The 25,749-nt window shown below is 41.8% G+C and overlaps 2 protein-coding genes across 2 annotated transcripts; one reads left to right on the top strand and one right to left on the bottom strand.

Annotated features, from left to right (window-relative positions):
• Positions 1–333: 333 nt before the first annotated feature.
• LOC115763398 lies at positions 334–1,210 on the bottom strand. Its single transcript, XM_030705941.1, has 2 exons — positions 947–1,210; positions 334–842 (listed from the first exon to the last, which is right to left on the bottom strand). Exons 1-2 carry the CDS (start codon positions 1,097–1,099, stop codon positions 474–476), a joined length of 522 nt encoding a protein of 173 aa, XP_030561801.1. The 5' UTR covers positions 1,100–1,210; the 3' UTR covers positions 334–473.
• A 1,433-nt stretch (positions 1,211–2,643) lies between these two features.
• Positions 2,644–16,293, top strand: LOC115763504 (tyrosine-protein kinase Dnt). The gene is made up of 4 exons (XM_030706101.1): positions 2,644–3,106; positions 13,984–15,163; positions 15,273–15,569; positions 15,676–16,293. The coding sequence occupies exons 1-4, from the start codon at positions 2,944–2,946 to the stop codon at positions 15,785–15,787; spliced, it is 1,752 nt and encodes a 583-aa protein (XP_030561961.1). The 5' UTR covers positions 2,644–2,943; the 3' UTR covers positions 15,788–16,293.
• The last annotated feature ends 9,456 nt before the right edge of the window (positions 16,294–25,749 follow it).

The following is a 25,749-nucleotide window of genomic DNA, read 5'->3' on the forward strand; positions in this document are numbered from 1 at the left end:
CTTGCTCTTACTATTTACCAAAATTGCCCAAAAAACAGGATATTGATATTGTTTTTTTATCGATTGCTTAGAAACGGAGTAAGTTATCGATTATCTGAAACAAACTCGTTCTGCGCGGGAACTAGGAGCATTTCAAGTCTCTAGCTCTTATAGGTTCTGAGATCCTTGCGTTCATACATACGGACGGATGGACGGACAGACGGACATGGCTAGATCGACGCGGCTATTGATGCTGATCAAGAATATATATACTTTATGGGGTCGGAAATGCTTCCTTCTGCCTGTTACATACATTTGGATTTTGCACAAATACAATATACCCTTATACACATTTTTAATGGGTTCAGGGTATAAAAAGAGCTTTTGATTCAAACACCTGCTCTTTCTATTTATTACTCAATGGCACACAATAAAAAAAGCCCAATCGATAAGTACGTCAAGATTCCACTTCAGGCCGTTGGAAAGATTGTCGTTCAGTGCATTATGGTTGGCTCATTGGTGAGGAGCTGCTCGCATATGTCCACGGCTCGGGTGTAGCAGGATTCGGTGGACATGAAGAGCTCGCCGGCCTGGAGAGTGAGCAGCATGCAGTTGCGGCCCATTCGTGCCGTGGGCTCCCCCTCCAGCCAGTTGGTGTAGTTTATGCTGCGGGCATGCCCAAAGTAATTCCAATAGAACTGCGAATCGCCCGGCCAGCGATGCCCGGCGCTCCAGAACTGCGTGCCATTCTGGTAGCCGCTCTCGTACAGATAATTGGCCAGGACGCGCATCTCCTCCTCGCTGTCCAGGCAAACGCGCGACGTGCGCTTCTCCTGGTAGCAAAAGTCGCTGAACGAGTTGGGCTGCGATGTGTGGATGTGTGTGTGTGTGTGTGTGTGTGTGTGTGTGTGTGTGTGCAGATAGTTAAATGTCAGTTCCATTCGAGTCGGAGTAGGCTGCTACTGACCAGGGGATTATCGTCGTCTATGAAGTAGCAATAGTTGTCCTGCACCTTCTCGTAGGGCAGCTTGCAGCGCATCGCATCCGCCAGCCGGAGCAGCACAGCGAGTCCCAGGCAAAGCAGCGCCAAGTGGCGTCCCAATTGGCAGCTGTTAGGCATTGAGGCAAACAACAAACTAACCTGTTCGCTTATCACCAGCCGAGTTGTCTTGATAACAAAACGTGATAGCCGCTATCTAATCAGCTCTGGCAAAGGTTTCGTATGCGAATGCGAAACTAGTCTGAATCGATCTCAATTCCGTATTTTCCTACTGATAACAAATACTAAACATGAATAGATCAAAACTGTATTTTGTTGTGGCGCCAAAAGTAGTGGAATGCCTCTGGAATCCCCATCTCATGGATTTGTGTATTCTTTCTACATATATCTGTCAATTCTCTAATTTTTATTGCTTTTACCTATAACTGATCAAGCCTTGATACACTAGATTTAAAATTTTAGCTTTGAAATAATATTTTAACTAATCGATTTATTCACGAATATTTGGTTATGTGTTTATCAATAATGGATCAATCAGTCAGGACAACCATTTCTATATCTATAGATTTCTAGCAGGTATTATCCGATTTCAACCGTGGAAAGTTTTGTGCCTAAAATTGTATCTAACTTTTTCACCCGTTCTCCACCCGTTGAAATCTAATAGATTTTCTTTAACTTACCTCCTTGCCATCTAAAATTATATTTTACATAAATATTCAACAGTAAAGAATTAAAAGTTCTAATCCGCGGTTTTTGTCCATGTCAGTCTTCTTGATGATGAAAAATATTCATTTGTTGATTTAGCTATTGGCCAGCATTTTATATCCAAGAATGATGGATTTTGCAAGAAACGTATGAAATAAATTTTCACAAAGATCTTTGGAAATGAGTTTTACGAAGGATCGATGAAAAGCAAAAATGTACGGACTAAACTTACATCTTCAATCAAAATATCATTGATCCGTATTTTCCATATTCTGAAAAAGACGCGACTCCAAAAAGTTTCGCAAAACCCCGTCCAAAAGTGCATCTTCAAAATTTAAGGTTATTACAGTATCTGTTTAAAAAATCCTTGAAAATTACTTTATTTTAAATTACTTATTCTAAATTGTGGTATAACATATTTTAACTGTTAACTTCACGTAAGCAACAGAATCCACAAATTTACGCATTCCCCTACTCTAGAAAACTGTACTACGCACCATTTTAGGTGTATTTTTATGACACTGTCTTCACGCTAGATGGCGCATGCAATATATTTTATTGTGGTATTTACTTTTGTTTGCTGCTTCACATCCACACTGTTAAATCAACAGGAGAGCAAAAGAGAAAACCGTGTACCGCACTGTTGTCGTTGCAATTAACAGAGGCGCTACTCTTCGCACAATGTTGAATGTTTTTTTTTTAATTAAAATGAAAATCCCGCTGATTGTAGTGTCATAATAATATTGATTTTAATAATAGAGTGAAATAAAAATGATACATTTAATATTAACAAGGTGAATATATTAATTCAATGTTTAAATACAGCGCGCCAAACACAAAACAGCTGTCTTAACAGCCGCTTTGCAGATCGCTAACATTTTAGGTAACTATTTCTGTTAGCTAACAACTTTTGCGTTAACAGGCCTGTTATTCATAAATTTTCTGTTGAACAGTGTGGTTGTTGCGGCCGGTAAATGCAGAGAAAATTGAGAAAACAGATAAAACTCGCGTCTAAAATTGTGTTAAATATTTAGTTAATGGGTTGTGTCAAGTGTTAAAATGCTATAGCTTCTTGAATGTCAACAAAATCGCGCTTTTCGTTTGCTTGTGCGACGCCGCTGTTATAACACTCTGCCGTTCGCTGTTTTCTCTGCGCGTGTGCTTTGCCTCGTATTCGTTGTCTCCTCGATTGTTTACGAATTTGTGTGCGTGCCTAAATGTGTAAAAACTAGCGGAAAATTACAAATTTTTGAATAAAAATGCCAATTAAAAGCCTTAAAACAACAACAAGCATGACAGGCAACAACAACAAAATGCTGCTCGCGTTGCTTGCGCTGACTGCGCTGCTCCTGAACAACGGCAGAGGCGTCGCAGCGCATTTAAACGTGTTCCTGAATCCGGAAGAGGTGATGCGTTTGCTTGGTGAGTTCCACACCCTTTGCCTCTAAAATCGTGCCCTTTGTTATTGATTTCTCCACTTGAGCGACAATAACAACAACAATGTTAGGCAATTAGCGACGTTCCATTTGTGTCAACCAATTATGCGGCAACTAAAGTTTTCTAAATTTTTCATTCAACGAAAAATGAATTGCTTTTCGAAATTATGTTGATTTGTTTGCTTTGGCTTAATTTTAGAAGCGCACTCGCTCTCTTTCCCGTTCGAGCATGCTCTCGCTCTTTCACGCATGTCGCTGCAGGTGTTGTTAAACAGTTATACAAATAAACAAATAACAAGCAAAAGTAAATGCAAAAGCAACAACAACAAAACTGTTTCTTCTATGTGCGTGCATACATACATACATAACTTTCAGTTGGTTCGTTAAGGAATTTTACGCTTCGTAAAAAGAAGCATAAGCAACAACGAAAACAAAAATTTACAAGCAGCATTAAATTTATTTCACTGCCAGGGAATATTTTTGAATATTTCTGGGAATTGAAATTCCAATACCAAAAAAAGGGCACACACACACACATAGTCACACAAGAGACACGCAAACAAGATGACAAGGCAAAGGAAACAACAACAACAACAACAACAACAACTGCAACAACGCTGAAACAGGCAAAGGCGAAACGTGACTTGGAGCAGCCGCAAACGCAAGCGCTGTATTGGAGAAGTGTGTAACAGGGGCAAGAGCAGGAGCGTCTGCCCAAGATAAAGAGAGAAAGAGAGAGAGAGAGAGAGAGAGAGAGAGAGGCAGCAGCAGAAGCCAGAACACAGGCATCTTCGTCAGCTGTGCGCGTATGTGTGCGTGTGTATTGGCCATTGGTGTTGGTGTTAGTATTGGTAGGGGCTCAACTGTGCACAGTGGGCAAAAGAGGAACATGCATATTGTAAGAAAATTCGACGAGAAGCTAAAATTTGGAAAATCAATTATTTGCTTTATATTGGGGACAAACGTAAAGCTATATAATATTATTTTGTGTTAAATGTTATGGGCACGTATGGTAACACGTATCGAACAGGGATTGATTCAAAGTTTATTTGGTCGGACAGAGACTATCGGGTATTCGCCTAACAGATGGGAAAATGTATAGCTAGATTTATAAGAGTTTGAGAGGAAATGTTCAGAGTTGGATGAGTTTAATATATGCGTATATTTAACTAAACAAATATTTAAAAAAATGCAAAACATAAATTTTACATTTGCTTCATTTAAATTTTGTATAAATATACCTTTAGTTTCCGTTTCTCTTTGCTCATAGTTGAGAACATTTTCTAAAATCGTTTTCCCTTTCTAATCTACATTTTCTTGAATATTAGAATTTGTTTTACAATTTTTATATTTTTTGTAAAAATGCATATATTATTTTTTTTATTTTAAAATATCTATGACACCTTGAAGCTCATCAATGGTAGTTTGTTTATGTTCGTCCTTTGGGTCTGGGCATGTTTAGCATGCCTTAGCCCACTGTGCGAGGCCTGTCGCTTGGTTTAGCCCTCGTATATTTGGCAAGTCTGCAACTGCTGCCGCCCACTGTGTGCTCTTGTTGTTGTTGTTTGGCATGCTGCCTGCTTGTTAAGTTTAGATAAAGTTTTTTTTTCCACTTGCCATGTGTGGGAGCTGCATTTTTTCTGTTGCCGCCGCTGACGACGACGACGATGCGCATAATTTGCGTATGCATTTTGAGTTTTGGGCGTGAAATCAAATATGCAAAGTATCGTATGCTTGGATTTGGATTGGGATTGGGATTGGAATTGGGATAGTCAGGCGTCGGGCTGTGGGCCGTGGGCTGTGGGCGCTTTACGCGCATTCCGCTTTGGCCCTTTCAGCCATTTAGGGCGCTGCAAGCCAAGCAACTGGGCGACTAATTAAGACAAAGCTGCAAAGTTTGCAGACTGGACAAATGCTCTTTCTCTTTTGCCTTTTTGATATATGCGCGCAATAACGAGAAGCGCTAAGCCATAAATCAATTAGGCAGTATAATTTGCATTTGATTTGTGAGTCTTTTGGCAAAGGGGTTGGCCAGTGTCCGCAGCCAAGCTGAAACTCATCTGCGGCTCGAATACATTTTTATTTCCATTGCATTTTATACTCAAGCAATGGGAGAGCAGCAACTCTCATCCCCACAGGGAGTCGACTTGGCTCTGGCAGAGTTCAATGCCGCTCGGTTTCATTTTTAAGCCTTTAGTCATAAAATTGCCATATGAAATATAATCAGCCAGAGCTGGGCAGGGCCTACACGATCGATCGGCTTGTTGTCATCTGAAAAATATTTTATTTGCCGCCCCAGCTCCCCAGCTCCCCAACTCCTTCACTCCCAAACCCCCCACACAATTTGGTGTGCAAGTTTTATGTGTTTTGCTGCTGCTGTGACACGCGCTACATTTTAAAATGCCTTTTGCCGAGGCATTTTATTTAAATTGAATTTTAATGCCATTTTATTTTGAACATTCTGGACAATTTTCGTAGATTTTCTTTTGACAACTTTTTACGACTTTAACGTTTTGGAATTTTCTTTGTCTCTTCCAAATGATTTTTATGGGCCCATTGTTCGGTGTTAATTTTTGTTGGTGCTTTGCTTTAATTTTATTGACCATTTGTTGTGTGTTAATCATTGAGTATAGAGCTTACAATGCATGTTAATGAAGCTGCATTGCCAGATCAAATGCACAGAGAGTCTTTCTCGTTCGGTAGCTTTCCTTCTTCATATGCTCAGTTTAAAAGCGATATGCCCGTTGAGCCACGCCCACTCCTTAGCTTAGCAGTGTGATCGATTAGCGCAGCTGCTAAAGAGCCACAGCAAGAACAACAACGGCAGCAACAATCTCATCAACAAGAGGAAATCTTGGGAAACAGCAATACAATAGATAACAATCACACGAATGTGTTAAATTTACCACCAACTGTGTTAAATAAATTAAGCTCAGACCTGCCTTTAAAGAGAGACGTAGCACAGAACGTGGCTCGAATGAGGTTTGAAACGTGTTTAAACCGATTCTTTGTTTTCTTTTTGGCCATTTACGATTTGCATAAATATTATAACTTTTCGGCGCAAGCTTAGTGGCGGGCCACTCACATGGCAAACAAGCTTAAAGTATCTGAAAGATACACAAAGGCGGCAGCTGTTGCTGCTACTGTTGCGGCCACACTTAGCACCTCCTAGGTAACCGTATCTGTCTGTTAGCCTGTACAGCTTGGCCAGCCTGGCCAGGCTGGCCAGCCTTGGCCATAACAAGCATGCAAGCGCAGTATTATCGTCTCGGGCTTATGGCTTGTTCTGCGCGCTGCTTGCCAAGATCATTGCGGCTGATATCGAAGGCAAGAGCTTCTCATTCTGCTTGGACTTGTCGTGCTAAATGCCTTCCACGAACTGCCTCCGATCTCTGGGGCCAAAGTTGTGTTAACGGTTTGTGCAATGGCTGCGATATGATCTGCAGACGCTGCCTCGTTCTTGTTTTTATTGTTGTTTCCCTTGTGGCATGATCTATATTTTAATTGGTTTGTTGTTGCCAAGCACAAGTATAAAATTCCGAACAGCTTGTTCTTTGGGCCCAGCTGTAAGCACATATAATGAAGTGGCCATTAGCTAATGAAGCTATATGAGCGATAAGAGAGTCTTCGCACGCTTCAACCATGCCCAGCCTCATGATGTGAGGCAATTAACAGCCCATGTGATGGCAACTCCTTTGAACAGGTGATGCCAAAAATGAGCCATAAATTCTCACCTAGTTCTTACCCGTTCGCGATAGAACTGGGAAAAAAGCCCAACTTTATTCTTAGTCAATGTGAAAAATAACGTACATATATGGTAAAAATCCCGAAAGTATGACTTCAGTAAAGGAAAGAAGGCTATCTGCGGTAAGCTAAAGATAAAATTGTCTGGTAGAATTGACCGATGTTGATAAGATTTGGCTCATATGGAAGGAACATTGTGAGGTTAATAAAAGCAGAATTTGGTCAAAATAGCTTGATTAACAAACAAATGTCGTATACTATAACTTAATTTTTCACCGATCGTTCTATATTATTTCCTATAGTAGCTATAAGATTCCGCTTATAGTAAATACATGAAAAACCAGCATAGATTTAAATAAATACCTTTTCTAGATTTTATAAAAGTAAACTGCATCAAAATATGTTTTTGCACATACAGATGAAGCTCACGTCTATCCCAACACAATTTTTATTTTTCTTTAAAAATTATGCTCCGATTTGATCAAGTTATATGGATAGGCATCTGTTTCCATGTTATCTTCTGGATGCAGTTAAAGAAGCGACAATCTTTATTGGCTTTACACAGGTTTTCATTGAAGGTCTACTAAACGATCATATTTGCGCAGCGTACTTTGACTTAATGTCCAATCTAATTAGAATACTCACCGATAGCTGTGGCCTCGAATGGCTTATCAATTACAGTCTGATGGGCAGCTGACAGGTCATAAAAAGTCACAGCTTCGAATCTCGGCATTGAAGATCTCCCGCTCTCTCTCTATCTGCCTCTCTCCCTCTCTGCCCCGCTTCCTCTGATTTGGAAATGAGTCAAGGGTCATTTGCATAGTTATCATGTAGCATGCGTCTGTGCCTGAGTTGACCATAAACCGCCATAAACTTGACTAAGCCTAACATTTAAATAAATGAAAATCGCATAAACCGATTGGACGCGATGCAAACCAAATGAAATCAAATAAACACAAACTCCTCGATGCTAACGTTCAACGTCAAAAGCTTAAAGCGCGTGTTCCGTCTGTTGCATTGACTCTGGCAAGGGTTATGTTGTGTGTGTCTGCGAAGGGGCAGAGCAGGGGTTCAAGGGAGTGCAGACCGGGGCATTGGCTGTGGTTATCAGTGCAATTGCACAGAGGCAGCAACTTACTACTGTCAACTGATAACCCCTCTGGGCGCCACGAACGCTGCATGTCAATAATAAATAACTTGCATTGTTTGCCGGGCTGCCTCTTTGTGCCAATATACATAGTATATATACATATATATATATATATATATATATATATATATATATATATATATATATATAGGGTATATATGTAGTGTATATGTAGCGCGCAAAAAGGAATAATCATATTTACATTTAACAAGAACTGTGACGAGGCGCAATGAATGAAATTTCAACCTCGTTTGCTGTCGATTTTATTTCCATGCCCCATGCAAGGGGGGAGAGGCAGAAGCAGATGACAACTGCGAATACGCTCGTAAGTAACAACTGCAACTGCAACTGCAATTTCAACTGCAGCTCTGAATGTGCAACTGTGAAGGGGAATAAGAGCTGCGAGCTCTGCGCCAGGCAGCTGAGTGCATCGCACATGAATGTAGCTGCAGCTCTAGTTGTATCTGTATCTGTATATGTATCTGTATCTGTTGTTATGTTTATTGAGCTGTATGAGCATGTTTATTTGGGCCATGTGCTGTGGGATTTTGCCAACCCACAAACCATGCCAGCGACATATAAACCAACTCAAAATCAGCTTGAGAATGAGTATATAAACTGCATAAAATCATGCGTCGTGCATTGTTCTGCTGTTTTCCATGTCTGAGAAATGGGCTTTAGTGCAATTTGCAATAACTCGGTTGATAATGAATACGTTTAAATTACCTCCGTTTTTATACCCATGCAGAGTGATTATAATGTTGTCTCGAAACGCGAAACGCATAGAAGGAGTCATCTTTGACCTCATAAAGTATATGTATATTCTTGATCAGCAATCAATAGCCGAGTCAATATATATTTCTATCTCTCAGTTTCCATGCGAAGTTATCCCTCAGTTTTAAGGCTATCGTCATGAAACTTTGCAGAAGTCCTTCCTTCTGTTGCACCCAGCACATATGTCAGAACCGGCTGGATCGGACCACTATATCATGTAGCTATCATAGGAACGATCGGTCGAAAACGAAGTTCTTGTATGGCAGCATATATATTCTGTTTTCCAAGATATTTTTATGAAACTCAATATTTACGAGCTTCACTTTTCTCATATATCTGGAAAACCGTAAGACAAATGTCTGCAAGGGTATTTAATCTTAGACATTAAGAAGATAACCCTAACCTCGTTTTAATATCAAAACTAACCACGCTATGTCTGGTGTTGGATGTTTTTCGCCGTCAGTTCATTTTTGCCCTAACCTAAGTAATCTATTCGCGTTTTGAGTAAATGAGTTGTTAATAACATCTATATGTTTAAAAATAAGAATGTTTTCTTATAAAGCTTCTAGCAATTCTTTATGTTCGATTTTCTTTCTTCAATGAGTTCTTCTCATCGCGCCTTTGTTGACTTGACCGTTAGGTTCTCTTAACGTTGTGTTAAAATTTGTGCTGACAGTCGCTGTTGAACTTTTTTTTAAAACAAAACAGAGTTTAAACTAGTGAACAGAGTTTTCATCATGTACTTCCTCCCGCATTTGGCTAATGGTTACTAGTTAGCCCCAGTTGGCAGCTTCCTCAACTCAACACCATCAGCAAACAGACTGTGTTGCAGCGTGTAAAAGCGATTAGGGTTAATTACTATTGATTTTGGGCATCACAAGCTGAGCCATAAACTTTTGTCAGCTAGTCAAAGCGTCAGGCGAAAAATTTGAATGATTAATTTGAGCCAATTTGCAGCCATCGACCTGAAAGGCAAAGAGCCAAAAACAAAATCTGTGCGCCTAACTGTGCCAAATGGTTGCCAAACAACTGAAGAGGCTGGCTTCCAAAACATGGCTAATTTGGCTGGCACAAATTTGTTACAATCAAAGCCGTAAACGAGTATCAGTAAAGGAGAACGATGCGCCCGCGGCTTGAAGGCGGGCATAAGCCAAAGAAAAAACACAATAACAGAGGAAAAACACAAAAAGTATAAATATTAGGCAAAACAATACAACAACAAGCAGCAACAAAAAGCGGCGCATCATTTATCATAACGACGACGTGAGGCACAGCAAACGGCAACGGCAACGGCAAACGGCCACGACTTACAGCTAGGGCTACGTGGATACCAAAGAGATACGGATACAGATACATTCTACAGATAGAGATACAGACGTGGCTGAAAGCTCAAAAACATGTTAAATGTTGACATGTGGCAGGCGGACAAGTCGGGGCTGTTAGCTTGTAAGCGATATGGCAATGCGTGATAAGCCCGGTCACATTAGAGCATGAAACGGGCCTTAGGGTGGACCAAAACAGCTGCTGTCGCAGGGCCAGAGATCCATTTGTTTTATTTATTTTTCGATTTGGCCCACAATGCAGAAATGCAGCCCGTGTGACATATTAGACATAAGGAGGTGGCAACCAAAGCTCAATGCGGAACGTGTACATCATTTATCATCCATTGCAATTTGATGTGGTCTAAGGCGAGTGCTAAGCCCAAGCCCAAGCACAAGCCCAAGCCCGTAACCCAACCCCATTCGATTTGTGATTATTTGACAAATGAAAGCGTTGTGGAGCACCCAGTTCTTCAGTTCATCGGGGAGTTTGACCCCGCAGCCACCCGACATTTTGTCTTCGGGGCCCAGAAATCAGCATAGAGAATATCGGCTGTAGAAACTTCACGAACTGCAACGCTAATTACATAAAAATGGAAACCCCAAAGTAAAAACCTTTTCGAGTGTCTGTTTGGCAGTTGTCTAGTTTCGAGTTAGTTCCTTTGCCTGCGAGTCCTCCTGCACAATGGTCACGACTCTGTTCGGTAGCAAAGCTATTAAAAAATACTGCCAAACAACTACAGCAACTAAACAACAACAACAACAACAACAACAACAACAACATCAACAACAATAGCAATAGCTATAACAATAACATCAGCGACAACGTCATGACTGCACGCTCTGAAAATTCGACATACGATATGGATATGGTACCTATGGCTCCTGCCTGCCAGCCTGGCTGCCTGCCTGCTGCTCCTGCAACAACTCTGGCTCCAGGCACGCCCTGTCGAAATAAAAAATATACAAAAAAAAATACTGCTAGTTATGAGCATGGCACACAAAGGTTAAAAAAGTTCAAGAGCCGGCGAGCTGGGCACATGCGAGTGACATTTGCTCGTGACAAGAAGGTAGACGACGGCGACGCCACTTAAAGACAGCATCGACGGGTCGGTCGGCGGCAGCTCCCATCCCCAACTTGCCCCCTTCGCCTCGCAGAGTGCAACTTTCACATGAACCTGTGAACTGCACCTACTGCCGCTGCAGTAAGTTGCATGCCACTCAGTCACATGGCAATCCAATGGAGCTGCCTCTGCCTCTGCCTCTGCTAAGCCACTCACAGTCAAAGGGTCAATGAAAGCGTGCGGCCTGCCCGGCTCACCTCGTTGGCCGCCCCGCGGGGCACTGCATTTGATTAAGTCATGGGCGCTATTTTTAAAACGCTAGCGAGGAATTTGTCGCAGCTACATACACAGCGTGCAACATGTTGCACATTCAAGAGGAAGTTGCCCCGACGAGGCTCTCTGCTTCAGCCTCAGCCTCGGCCCCAGTCTCGATATCTTCTGGTCTCGGTCGCTGCCTCCTACTGTGGGCCAACGTGTCTTTGCCTGACACAATTTATACGCGACTTTGTCGCCGCCAAGTTGAGACATTCGGCGCGGCGCGACGCGAGTTCTCTGGCCTACGTCTATGTCAACCTACATGCTCACTGATTTTTATTGTTATTGCCAGTTGTCAAAGGAAGTGCGCCCCGTTCTCGGCTTTTCCATTTTTCGTAAATTATTTCCTGTGCTTTTTTGTGGCTCCCACAGACCGCTCGAGTGAGCGAAGCCCAGCAGGCGTCGCTCCAAAGAGTTGAATGCACCAATTCGAGGGCTTAGAGCAAGTTATGTTCACTTTGATCAAAATGCACAAAAGGAAACACGTTTTATCTTATAAAATCAATGTTAATTTGCTGGCAAGTATTTTATTTAACGTATTGAAAGCCAATAAAAACAGTCAATTACGTAATTTAAAATATCGTGTTTAGAAAAAGTCTAAGAATATATTAGAAAGACATAATAATGAACTTTGAAAGTACATAAAAATATGATGCATTAGAAATCAATTCGAATCAATCTATATAGAGGTATATAGCTGTACGACTCGACTGATTGACAGCCTAAAAATGTTTGCCGTGGTTATCTGTGACGTCAGTGCAAGACGGGCAATTCCACTTGTTACTGTGGAAAATCAGTGGAAATCGGTTATATGCAACGCGTACCTTAACCTCAGCTTCAAACATCAATATAATAGCATTTGAAGCGTTATTTATCTGTTGTAGAACTTATGCCTGAAGACTACAACTTAAGTAGAAGTGGTTCTCGTGTGTGGCCTCTGCTATCACATAAACTACTTGTAATCTTTTTTGGGACTACCTGCACTTTTTCATAATCATTAACATAAACAGCCACAACAAGCCAAATGAGATGGCGAGATGGCTGCCAGAGATCTCTCAATGCTTCATTGGTCAAACCGCAAACAAACCGAACATAAAATTAAAAAAAAAAGAGCAACACAAATGGAAACGAGAACGGGAATGGACGAAGAACAAATCTCAGACGTGGTCATGGCTCATTTCTGTTTGTCTTTTTACCTTTTTGCTTGATGCTGCTTCTCGTTAAAACTGAATCTGAGTCGTGGCCCGGCGACACGAGTTGTTTTTGTTACACATAGATCTACATACAGATACAAATACAAATGCAGATACAGTTGCAGTTGCAGTTGCAGATACAGATACAGATACAGATACAGATACAGATACAGATACAGATACAGATACTGATAAACTCGAAAATAGTTTCGAGGAATTCCCTAAACTCACTCGCGCATGTTTATTTATACAAAAACGTAGCCGGGAATCTTATCCTCAACTCTCTCTCTCTCTCTCTCTCTCTCTCTCTCTATCTTATATATATATTTATATGTATACATAAGTAAACAAATCTCAACTTGGTATGTAAAAATCTCTGCGCATTGAGTGCATCTAGATAAATTTACATGTTGAGTGCATGAGTTTTTTGTTTTCTTTCATAGATTTGTAGGGTGTTGCACGTGATGCAGATGGTTTTTTGCAGATATGAACTAGTTCTTTATGCTGTGCGAATCGCGTGAGTTTTTTCTCGTCGAGTTAAGGCTAACTTCTTGGGTGGTACGTGTAGATTAGAATACATTGATTAGTTGTGATAAATTGAAAGAGGTCGCATTATTTTGAATACCTTTAGACATTAGGGACATTACCTATTAGTAATTGGTATAATTGTTAGATCTGTGCAAGCAAACACTGAGCGTTAAATTGGGTATCTACAAGTTCACCAATGCGAATGTTGACTATATCTGTACTAATTTATTGGGAACGTAATTGTGATTCTTTGAAAAAAGTTTTGCGTGCAATTTTTTGCTTAACATCCGATCGGCCCCAAACTCACTTTCATTTGTTCAAATTTGAGAGGTGTTTTACTCCCCATCCACCCAATGTTGGTCAAAAATTGGAAATTATGAAAACCATGGAGACGTATTTCAAACCCTTTTTTTCGTCTGATTTTAAGTTTTGTGCGATTTGCTACAAACTTATTTTCAAAGCCCTACATATGAACTTATTAATACTGGGAATTCCATCCATAATTATTGGAAGTTGGCTCAAAGAACTTTATGAAAATCCGCCCTCTTGGATGCCAAAGGAAAGGAAAGGAAAGGGCGAAGCTTCCAGTTTCGTCGCATCGGCCGCAACCTTATTTTGAAAGCAAATCATAAACTAAATGACTACATTCCATCTTTTGTTATTCGATGGAAAAGAAGAGTGTATCTAAAATCTGAAGCACAAAATTTGGCAGTGGGAATGCATGGAATATCCGATACCCGATGCTAACGGAGTCTATTGCTGCTTATCTTTTCTAGGCGTTTCGGCTGAGGTGTACTATGTGCGCGAGGGTCACATCAACAACTATGCGCTGAATTTTATTGTGCCGGTGCCGGCAAACGTGCAGGACGTCAGCTTTACTTGGCAGTCGCTGGCAGGGCGCTCGCTGCCCTATAGCCTCAATGTGGTCAGCTCGGATCAGGAGGTGCTGCCGCGACCGGTGCTCAATGTGTCGCACATTGGCGAGATTCCAACGCACATTCAAACGTGGGCCGTGGCGCTCAAGTGTAGCGGTGTGCGCGCTGCGGAGGTGGACATCACAATCAGCCTAGAAGTTGTACTGAATCGGGCTCTGAATAATGTGACCCACTTGGTATTTCGTCGCAAGAAGATTTGTTTGCTCAGCGAAAGCGAGGAGGAGCAGCAGGAGACGGCGGGCAACGATCTCGATGATCCACATCTGCTGGAAACGGTGCTTCCGCCGCCCACCGGCCTAATCACCCTGGTGGTGGGCGTCACTGTGGCGATGAGTGCTGTATGCATCCTGCTAGTGATTGCGTATTGTATTCGCGGTGCGGCTGCCAAGCGGCAGCATCATCAGCACGGCGGTCAGCCTATGCGCACCTCCAGCTTTCAACGGCTCAACACGCAGCCGCCATGCCAATCTTCCTTGGGCTCCGCTGCCTACATGACCCCCTCGCTCATTGGGCCGGTGCACGCGTCGTCCCTGCCACGAAAGGTGGCCGTTTCCATGGAGCAGCAGCAGCAGCCGGAAGAGCTGCATCGCCGCATCTCCGAGCTGACGGTGGAACGCTGCCGTGTCCGACTCTCCAGCCTGCTGCAAGAGGGGACTTTTGGCCGCGTCTATCGCGGCACCTACAACGACAGCCAGGACGTGCTAGTCAAGACGGTTGCCCAGCATGCCAGCCAGATGCAGGTGCTTCTTCTGCTGCAAGAGGGCATGCTGCTGTACGGCGCCTCGCATCCCGGCATACTCTCCGTTCTGGGCGTATCTATTGAGGATCACACGACGCCATTTGTTCTCTACCCCGCTCTGAACAACACGCGCAATCTGAAGCTATTCCTTCTGGATCCCGCCTGCGCCCGCACCGTTACCACCATTCAGATTGTGATGATGGCTTCCCAGCTGTCCATGGCTCTCGATCACCTGCATACGCATGGCGTGGTGCACAAGGACATTGCCGCCAGGAACTGCATGTGAGTAGATTTCTAGCTTGTTAAAAAGCTCGGCCGACGGATCCAGCTCGCCGTCTTGGCCTTTGCTAAGGAAAGCGATCTTTATGAGTCATCTTTTACCCCCTCCCAGCATTGACGATCAGCTGCGCGTAAAACTCTCAGACAGCTCGCTTTCTCGCGATCTTTTCCCCTCGGACTACAATTGCTTGGGTGACAGCGAAAATCGCCCCATCAAGTGGATGTCGCTGGAGGCGCTGCAGCATAAGCAATTCTCAGAGGCGAGTGATTCCTGGGCCTTCGGAGTGCTCATGTGGGAACTGTGCACATCGGCCAAGCAGCCGTACGCGGAGGTGGATCCCTTTGAAATGGAGCACTATCTGAAGGATGGCTATCGCCTGGCACAGCCCTTCAATTGCCCCGACGAGCTGTAAGTAGATAGCTCCATATGGTCCTGGATAACCTGATATTTATTCTTGTCTCTTTCTCTTTCTCGTTCTTCTCTGTTTTCTCTTGCTTCTCTGCACGCTTGGCAGGTTTACGATCATGGCGTATTGCTGGGCTCTGCTGCCCGGGGAGCGTCCGACCTTTGCGCAGCTGCAGTCCTGTCTGTCGGATTTCTATTCACAGATCACGCGCTATGTCTAAGAAAGCTCATGGTCTCCACTGGCAGCTTATCGTTATGGGCGCGCACTTGTAAAGGGCGTGGCTAGTCCATTAAACCCATCTGCATCCGCATCGCAGCAACGGTCCTCGAATTCCTCATACTCTTACCATAGTTAGCCGAAGTCCCATTAGTCTATATACGTTGTTATATTGCCAAATCTTATGTTTAGAGTCTCATTTAGCAGCTGGGCGCGTTGTTGTATATATAGTATATATAGTAGCCCGAGGTATGTTATAAGTTCTCGTTTAGATCAACAACGAAAGACTCGAATACACACATATTCAGAGATATGCGACTTATAGAGATTACGCAGGCTTTTCTGCAATCTCCAGCATTTAAATATACTTGAATAACAAATTAATTAAGATAAATTTAGCGAAAGAACCTTGAACCGAAATCAAATATAGTGATATTTATCTCTACAATTATGTAGATAAGTAAGTTTTAAAAGTATACAAATATGAAAATGATAATAACACACACATATTTATAAAAATGCACAATAAAATCTATAAAATAATAGAGATTTTTTGAAATTTTAATATTATACGAGAGTCAAAAGAAAATATATAAATAAAGAGATTAACACGGTAATTCCAAAAATGTTCAAGAAAGCGACTTTATCTTACGGATCAACAATAAACAGGGTATTATTCCCGTTAAGCCCATTAAAGATGAGTCACCTTCATTCCATATTCCAGTGAAAAACTCCTTGGCATTGCAGAAATTTATGGCCTGACCCTGACTGAACAGTGCCTGGAAATTGGGAATAGGAAAAGGCGGAACCCAAATACCAAATACCAAGAGATTGCCAGATGAGAAGAAAGAAAAACGCTTCGGTCACACAAATTAGCCATAAATTTTAATTTTACATGACAATGTTTGGGCCGTGCAGACAGCAAGACCATATAGGCTGGCTCCGAAAGTGTTGGGCGGAAGCGCCTACGACAGGCGGGAAGACAAATCAATTTTGCCTGCGGCTTGTGTCCTTGGCCACACACACACACACACACGCAGGATAATGGCACATGTAGGAGGCCAAGATGAGCGCATCCATACATATCTAATGTGAAAACTGCGAAAAGTGCGCTAAGTAGGTGAGGCAGTGTGAGCGTGTGTGTGTGCGTGTGTGTGGGTCGAGAACACATGTCCATGTGTCCATGTGTCCTTGTGTGCGTCCTTACGCTTTAACAGCCATTGCCAGAGCCATATCGTAAATATTTTGACAGAATCGCTTTTGCCATTGCCTTTCGTGTTGGCCATTGTGTTTCTCTATCCCGCTCTCTCTCCCACATTCGAGATCTTGTTATTGTTAGTGTTGTTTCTGACAGGGAGGCGGCACCTGCTGTCTCAGTTGCCGTTGCCATTGTCGTTGCCTTCCTGCCTTACGGTAATCCTTGTGTTTGTGACTTGACCTGCTTCGTTTGCCATGGCATTTGGTTATAGCCGTAAGCGGCTTTAAAGTTACGTTTACCGTTGCCGGTTGCCTGTTGCTTTTGACTTGCCCTCAAGGAACCAAGGCGGCCATGTGATATACGAGGTATTCCAGTCAGAACAGCAGCCATTGTAAACAGTTTGCTTAAGCACACACATAGTTTGTTTATACTTATTACTTGATAATGCCCACTGATATATGGCCAGGGTATTATGCCTTTATGAGGAAGTAAATCCGACAGCTGCACTCATTCGCATCTTGATATCTAGCTTATACAGTTTACATATCCAATATGTGAACTATATATGCACATATATGTATGTATTTGTATAAAACATGTGTTATATACACATTTGTCCGCTTTTTGACTTGCGGACTTGTGCTAAGTTAGTTCTTACCATATTTGCAACATTTCCCAAACATGCTCAATAAACAGTTCAATCGGGTAAGAAAAATTCCCTTCTTGTATTTCCGGCTGTCTGACGGTTGGCGCCCAGAAAGACCGAGCAACTTTCCTTGCGCTGCTTAAATTTCCATGGAACACACTGACGAGCTGAGAGCCACTGCCAGGGCAGGGAAAGGGGGTATGGTAGGGAGTTCGACTGGGGCTCCATTTCCATTTCACATGGTCATGCGATTTCCACGTACGCCGCCTGCTTCTCAAGTGGCAGCCAGTTGAACGCGCACCAATGGGACGCCCCGCCCCGCCCCGGGCCGGCCCCCGCGCACTCGCTGTGCGCCTCGGTGATAATTTGAAAAGTTTATATGCCGTCGACTGGCTGCCGCTGCCTATACATGAATCCAGTGCCAGAGCTGCTGTAGCTGTAGATGGAGCTGCTGCAGCATTCTAATGACAACTTAAATAAACAACTGCACAATGCCAGGAAAGGAAGCGGAGCAGTTCAAGTTGTTTTCCCATCGTCGAGGGCGGCGCATTGTGTGGAAATATTTATTTTCTATAAATTATTTTTGATTATCGCGAGCTGAGTGAACTGAAGTAAAACCTCCCCAACCCAACGAGTCCAGCCCCAACCCGACGCCCAAACTAAATAAATACAATGCACTGCAATTAAAGCCAAACAAAATGCATAATTTCTGGTCATTTGCCCGGCCCGGCGATGGGCTTCCATCGCGAGACTGTGCGGTCGGGGGCAGGGGCCCCAAAGTTATGTACAACGCATCCGCTAATGGAATTTTAATGTTTCATTCGACATAGTCGCATTCGACGCATAAATTTGGCTTTGCTCAAATCAATATTTACTTGCAGCTTTTTTTGTGGAGCATTTTTAATAATAAGGGAAAATGTTTGATGCATTTACTTGGAAAATGTCTACCTGTTTGATTAACTTGGCGCCGCAATTCCAACGAATTGAAAAAACTTAAATTCCGAATAAAAAGTCAACTTATAAAATGAAAATATACGGAGATAATTGAGTAACCCTTTTGTCAAATTTTGTGACTACAGTTCCCAGTTCCCAAATTGTATTCAATAATATTAGTTTACGGTCGATTTTCCAGCTTTGATGTTTTTTCAAATAATAAATAAAATGAATAATTTTGATGACCTTAAATACCATAAAAAGAGCTTTATTTTGAATTAATTAAAAAATTAAACGATTTTTAAATATGATGTGCAATATTTCTTCTTTCTAAATGCAATATTTCTTGATCATTATTTGTGTTCATCAAATACTTATTAGCTTGTTCATAAACAACGAAACGTATGTGATAAGATGGGAGAATATATTGAAACGATTAAGATTTAGTTATTATTGTACTTTTTTCTTAAATCTGTCCATCTATTAGGACACGTATGCAATTTTGTAAGGGACCTTATATTTATCTTTATTTTATTGGCAATTCTAAAATTGACAAAAAGGCAAGCTACATATTAACGACAAGCTATTCCTCAGAGCATTACTTCCATACCATAATCTAAGAGAAAAGCTGGCAGCAAGTTGCAACTTAACCTGGGAACTTGGCCAAGTTGCCTTCGCCTTGGCAACTATGCAATGTAAGCTGCGAGTTTCTTATTCACGCAAATCCTTTAATGCCATTTATCATACAAGGTGCGCACATCTGAAATGCATGCAAAATATAACGCGTCCTGGCTGATCTCTGGCAAAACAACATTAAATTGAAACAAATTGAACATAAAAAGCATTCAAAATAAAGCAAACACCTCACCGACAACGACGACGACGACGATGAAGGCGATACCAGGACCAGAGGCAGACCCTGAATCAGAAGCGTAGCTGGGACGAGAATGAGGTGCTGCCAAAGTAAATACACAGTCCAACAACAACACACGCACACTCACACACACACAACTAGAGTTAAAAGTTTGTGGATGGGAAGAGGAATGGAGATGAGTTACTTGGGTAGTTTGAAAATAGAACGCAAAATCAAGCAAAGGTACACAACAGACTAAATGGAGGAAGAGCCCGGCGAGTGAGAGATAGATAGAGGGGCGAGGCAACAGACGAGACACTGACAGACTGGCTGGGAAGGAAACGGAAGTATTTTCTGTTGATACTGAACTCAATTTAGACGAAATCAAGTCAAACATGGCAGCAGCAGCTACCGGGAGCTGAGCGGTGGGTGAGCCAAAAGAAGAGCGCAAAATGTTGTAGTAAATCATGTGGGAGCCAAAAGGTAAATGTAGGAGCTGGGAGCCAATGCTATGCACTTGGCGTGTGTCCAAAAGAATGCTCAAGACGATGTCGCCTCCGATTCCGCCACCTACAAAGTTGCTTAACAAAAAAACTCGAGGCCTGATTGATGTTTGTGCTCCTAGTTGTTGTTTGCAGACAGGACAACCAATCCGAAGACCGAAGATGCCATTCAATTTTCGATTAAAGTCTCGGTAGCTGGCAGCAAATTGGTTTGCCCATTGGTTCCATTGGTCGCACTAATCAGTCGCATGTCCAAATATTTATGCCCAGCCCCAGCGCCGGGTGTCAAGCAGCAGACAATAAAACTTCGCTGTGAAGGAAAGTGAAAGTCAGCGCAAGGGATACACAAAGAATAGTGCAAGGCTAGCAAATAGGATGTTGTTATGTTTCCATTATCCTGCCATATACCTCGCTGTCCGTACAGAGGGGTATTCTTAGTCGTCGATTCTTAGTAGCTTAGCACAAGATATGGATAGCACGTTAGCTAAGGTATCTTTTAGTTGATCAAATTTCGAATTTTCACTTTCCACTTGTATTGGGTTTTTCGCCATCCTTTTGCGAGTCACATTTAATGGGTTTAGCAATGCCGTTTTTTTCGGCCTGCTTCGTACACAACGATTTCCTTTCGTGGGGAGCGGGCGGTTCAGTTTCGATGGTCAGACAATGGATCCGGGTTAGGGAACACTGCCAGCGACACCAGGGCACAGAGTCCAGTGCGGACACAGACTCAGCATGTGGTGCAAGGATTTGTGTCCCCTCTCGCTCTCTCTCTCTATGCTGCTCCTTCTCTCTCTCTTGTGTGGGCTGTCCACACTTTCACTGGCCGCTCTATTTACAGTTTAGGCCAGCGAGCAGCGCAGCGCAGGATTTGCTGGGAATTGTGTTTGGTAAACATTTTCGACTCTGTTGTTGTTAATAAGAAAATTGGCCAAAGGCCACACACAACAGTAACAAGAACAAAGGGACTGGCAGCAGCAGCAGGATTTCGAGTAGGAGCTGGATAAAGGGCGACTGCCTGGCAGATTGCTTTTAAATTTAAGACCCGCTCGGTTTCAGTTTTTATTCCATTTAACTTATGTGTGTTTGTGTGTTTCCTGGAGATTTATGTTTGTTTGTTTTGGGCTTGCGCTTGGATTTGTGGGTCAAGCCGAGCGAGGACGAGTAAAGCGTTTACGAGAATTAGTTGGTCAGCACATTGATAGAGTTTCAAAAGGATGGCCGATGAGTCGGAAAGAAATGAATTTTTCGGATGCTTGCTGAATAAATAAACCAGAGCCAGCCAGATTCCGACCCAGCCAAAGAGTAAACAACAAAATCAAGATGACATTTCCCAAACCGATAAGAAATAATAGTAATAAACTGCGATAAAATCTGTGTGTTTTCCTATTTTTGGAAAACTAATTCCCAAATCAAATGCAAATATGCATTGAATATTTTCATATTAAAATGTAAATGTAAATAAAATATGAAAATAAAATATGTTTGAGAACGAGAACATCAAAAGCCAGCCAGCAATAAAAATCACAGTCGGAATAATCACTGGGGAGCTTGCCCCCCTCAGGGGAATACCTCGCTGCATATGCTTATGGAGTCGGGGTTTTGGCCAGACATCGCCGGCGGAGAAGGGTAACAACAGGATTATGGAGCCGAAAAGTTGCTGCTACTACGGATGATCATAAAGATGACGATGATAAAGCTGGCGACTCGACTTTGGGGCGTAATCAATTAGGCGACTCCAAAGGTAAACACGCAGCCTCCATGCCGAGCTGCCGCTGACAGAGGCTCAGGGCAGGCGCAGGCACTGTTAAACGTGGCCTAAACGCACTTATCGATAATCTGTTGTTGATTAATGTCGATTATAATTTTCGGATTTGGGAAGGGTCTGGCTCGGAGCCGGGGGGAGACGGGGCCAGCTTTAAATTAATGAGCCAAAAATGTGCGCTGCTTTTCAGTTGAGGCTTTCATTTGCTTACTGGCTCCGTTTGATAAATGATGCAATTATGGGAAAGCGCTTACCCTTTTGACGTGCACGAGAGTGGATCGTGCGTTAATGGAAATTGTCGTTATCCAGGGTTGTTACTTGGCCAAAATACAGAACAAATGTCAATTAATGAAGGTCGGCATACAAAATACAAAACTCCTCTATCCGAATACACTCAAACAGTAGCCAGAAAAATGATAAATGACAAAATAAAACCTTACTTTGAGGGATTATAATTTTAAAAAATCTACTTAAGTTTTCAGTAGCTTTCATCGAAAGCAAACTAGTCTTGTCATCCGAGTCACTTCGGCGTCTTTTATAGCGACTAAACCAAATTACTTGTATTCGTATAATAGAAAAAGCTGCTGCTTAGTTCTCGCCTTAGCCCAGTGGGGAGTGAAATAGCCAACTAAGTATATACTAACTATATATACAACTGTCAGCCATCAACGGGCAAAGTGTTGACAAAAGCAGCCGACAACATCAGACGTCAGCAGCTGCGGTCCAGGATGACTTAGACAGTCCGCTCATCCTCGCCTGGATTGGCTGCAGCAACAAATCCAAGGTATTTGCAACGGAAATAAACTGCGCACATTGCAAAAACTTTTGAGTTTTTATGGCAGCGCGGAAAATTGTCTGTACCAGGCTGTCAGTACGGGAGGAGGAAGAGGAGGAGCGGGGCTATAACATGAAGTTTACTAAACATATTAAAAAAAATACGAAAGTAGTGAAGATATACACTCAGGCGAACTCAGGAGAACTGTAAGAATTGGTAGCAGTACCACCAAAAGAAATAAAATAAATACAGAAAAATATCCCAGTAAAAAATGCAGTTGAAATCGTCTTGCCCGCCTCCTCGCCTTCCATAAGCAGTTGCCTTTATCGACTTGAAAGTTTTCAGCAGCTGCGTCTCGGCTAGAAATCACTTCTACCGTGGGCAGCAATAGCTGAGTGCAGTGGTGGGCTGTGGGCGTGGCATTGGCTTATTTAGCATAAACTTGGCTGCAACTGCAACAGCGCCAAACATGGCAAACTAATTCCGTATGCAAACTTGGCTCCCAAAAGCTATTGGAAATTGTGCGGAGAGAACGAGAACGATACTCGAGAATCCAGTTGGCATCACGATGGAGCAGCACTCAAGAGAGCTAATTGAATTTTATTGCAAAATAATTATTGGCACTCGTGTGGCCTATTGATTAGCATGTTGCAGAGAGAACACTTGCACCCAGCCAGCCCCCTCTTCCGCGCTCTCCTCTATGCTGCCAGCTGCCAGCTGACCAGCTACATCTATGTATCTATGCCTAACCATCAATATCTATAGGTCTGCTTATGCAAATGTTGCAGGTGCAACGCGTTTTGGTATTTGCATGCAAATTAGCCTCGCCATTCGGCGGCGGGTTGCTGAACCCCTTGTGGAGGTCACTTGTAACTATTTTGGACCCCTAGACACACACGCACACTCCCATACTCACGTGTATGGCTGTTGAAATGTTCTCACAAAATAGATTACAGATAATTAAATCCATTTCAAATTGATCTTATAGACATATAGAAGTCATAAGGTCATACTATTAATAGAAATTTATAATTTTAATTTGAATTATTATTATTATTATTATTATTATTATTATTATTATTATTATTATTATTATTATTATTATTATTATTATTAATATTATTATTATTATCATCATTATTATTATTATTATTATTATTATAATTATTTTTATTATTATTATTATTATTGTTATAATTATCATAATTATTGTTTTTATTATTCTTCTGAAAACTCTCAATCTTACTTTTTAAACAGCACTATCTTCCAAGAACCTGAATCCCCTGATTTAGTTATATTTATTCCCTGCTTTGATTGCGATTTTTAAGAAAATAAATCTTAAGTCGAGACCACCGACAGAAACTTTACGAATAAATTAAAGTAATATGCATTTATAGGATATCTCTAGATTTCCGATAGGCAGGCAAAAAACAGGCACACAATCGCATAAATGCTTGTAGCCATATACAAGCTTGTGTAAGTGTGCGTGCATGGCCGCCCCAAAAAGTACCCTTACCAAAAATAACAAACAAAAATGCACGAATTTCGCATTGACGTGGTTCCGTGCCTTTGTCCGCCTGGGTCACAGATTGTTACTATTTGTAATTTAATGTTGACCTTCATGTTCGAGCTTCATAAAATGGTAGGGACCTACATATGGCATTCAAATGGATCCCGTCCTCTTTCTTTACAAATTAGGTTTCTTCAGTTTTGATGGTACCCTAAAAGTGAAATATTTCCAATCCGTGGACACTAAACGAAAGTCTATACCCCAAGTTTATGTGTTATCCTTGATCATTTGAGTTTTGTTTAAAACCCAAGTTTTGCAATTTATTTTTTTTTTTATCAACAATGCATATACCTTATGGGATCAGGCAACCGTTAAGTATCAAGTTGTGAGATGGACTAGTTAAAACAAATGTTTTTGATAAACAGCAGTTTGTTGAGCCCATTCGAAAGTCACGCTAGTATCACGCGTTCATCTCGAAAGGATAGCTCGGTGGCCATGCAAATCACAGCCCACGTAGCTTCATTTGCATTGAAAAACCTTTGCTGAAGCTAAATCTATGCACGTGATATTCTTTTGGGCTGATTTGTAGGCAGGCCCACTAGTGCAACGCCTTGCAATGGTTTTTTAATCAATTTCTGTCAGTTGGCTGTCAGAGCAAATCAGGCAACTCCTCGGCCTAGCTGCAGCTCTGCAGCAGCTGGCAAATTATGCGCATAGATTTGAGAGATTCGCAAGGTCCACAGAGAGGACAGAGAGTGGCTTGTGACACTGTTCAACATGCGAACATAACTTTTTGTATTATACTGCACAGCATGAACTTGGCCAGTTGCTGCTGATTTTTAATTATGATAAGTCCCACCACGTAAGGGAGACAGGGAATTTCCGCCAACGCTTCAACGATTCAAATCTAAAGCAAATTCTTGTCAAAGCGCAAAATCCTTTTCCGTATTTGCTTGGTAAAGTTGAAGACCTTTTGATGACTGGACAGCTGGAGCGTGCTTGATGCCACTGACCCAATGAGTTAGTTACGGGATTGCTCACCTTTGAAAAATTAAAAGCAAATATTTCACTTGAGTAGTATGTCGAGTTCTTAAATCATAATTGTTTATTAGCAATTGAAGAAATACAAATTTAGTTGTACTATGTATACAATTTCATAGAATATTTCACAAACAATTTTAATATATTTAAATTTCGATGAAAGCCTTTGATAAAAATTTTAATTTTCAGAGTCTTGAATTTTCAAGCAACTGCTTGAAGGAAAACTAGTTGTCCGGATTAACTAAGTTACATTGAGTAATGCTGAAAAATTTGTCTATCATCAGATCGGGTCAAATTGAAGACGTGCTTTATACTTTTTGAAGTATGAGGCCAAGGGATAAATGGGCGGAGAACTTGCATTCTATCGATTGCCAACTCATTTGAAATTATCTAGATAGAGGGAGTATTAATAGATTAAATGTTTACACAATCGAGAAATGGTTGAAAAGTATTGTCTTGTATTTCAAGAGGTCAACCAAGAGCCTGGCAAGGCCGGGTAACTTCCGTTCATAGGAGTACTATATAGTATATAGTTGCTTATCATATATTGACATTTAGTGTTAAGTTGAATCAAATTATATATAATAACATAACATTGTATTAGGTTTTCATCTTTCTAATTATTTATCAACGTAGTTGACACCTCACAAACTATACTATAAGGTCTTTGGTAATTCCCAAAGTTACGATTAGTTGAGCGGGCACGAAATTCCACTCGAGTAGGTCTCCTCTATGAATCCGTCTC

Source organism: Drosophila novamexicana, unplaced genomic scaffold (assembly GCF_003285875.2).
Source record: "Drosophila novamexicana strain 15010-1031.04,08,12 unplaced genomic scaffold, DnovRS2.1 tig00000739-arrow-arrow-pilon, whole genome shotgun sequence".
Classification (NCBI taxonomy): Eukaryota; Metazoa; Arthropoda; class Insecta; order Diptera; family Drosophilidae; genus Drosophila; species Drosophila novamexicana.

Bases quoted from the DNA above. Each gene is read 5' to 3' on its own strand.
- LOC115763504 (XM_030706101.1), top strand. From the start codon at position 2,944: ATGCCAATTAAAAGCCTTAAAACAACAACAAGCATGACAGGCAACAAC. The intron at 3,107-13,983 runs GTGAGTTCCACA...TATCTTTTCTAG, and splicing joins AGAGGTGATGCGTTTGCTTG to GCGTTTCGGCTGAGGTGTAC. The intron at 15,164-15,272 runs GTGAGTAGATTT...ACCCCCTCCCAG, and splicing joins ATTGCCGCCAGGAACTGCAT to CATTGACGATCAGCTGCGCG.
- LOC115763398 (XM_030705941.1), bottom strand. From the start codon at position 1,099: ATGCCTAACAGCTGCCAATTGGGACGCCACTTGGCGCTGCTTTGCCTG. The intron at 843-946 runs GTCAGTAGCAGC...CACACATCGCAG, and splicing joins TAGACGACGATAATCCCCTG to CCCAACTCGTTCAGCGACTT.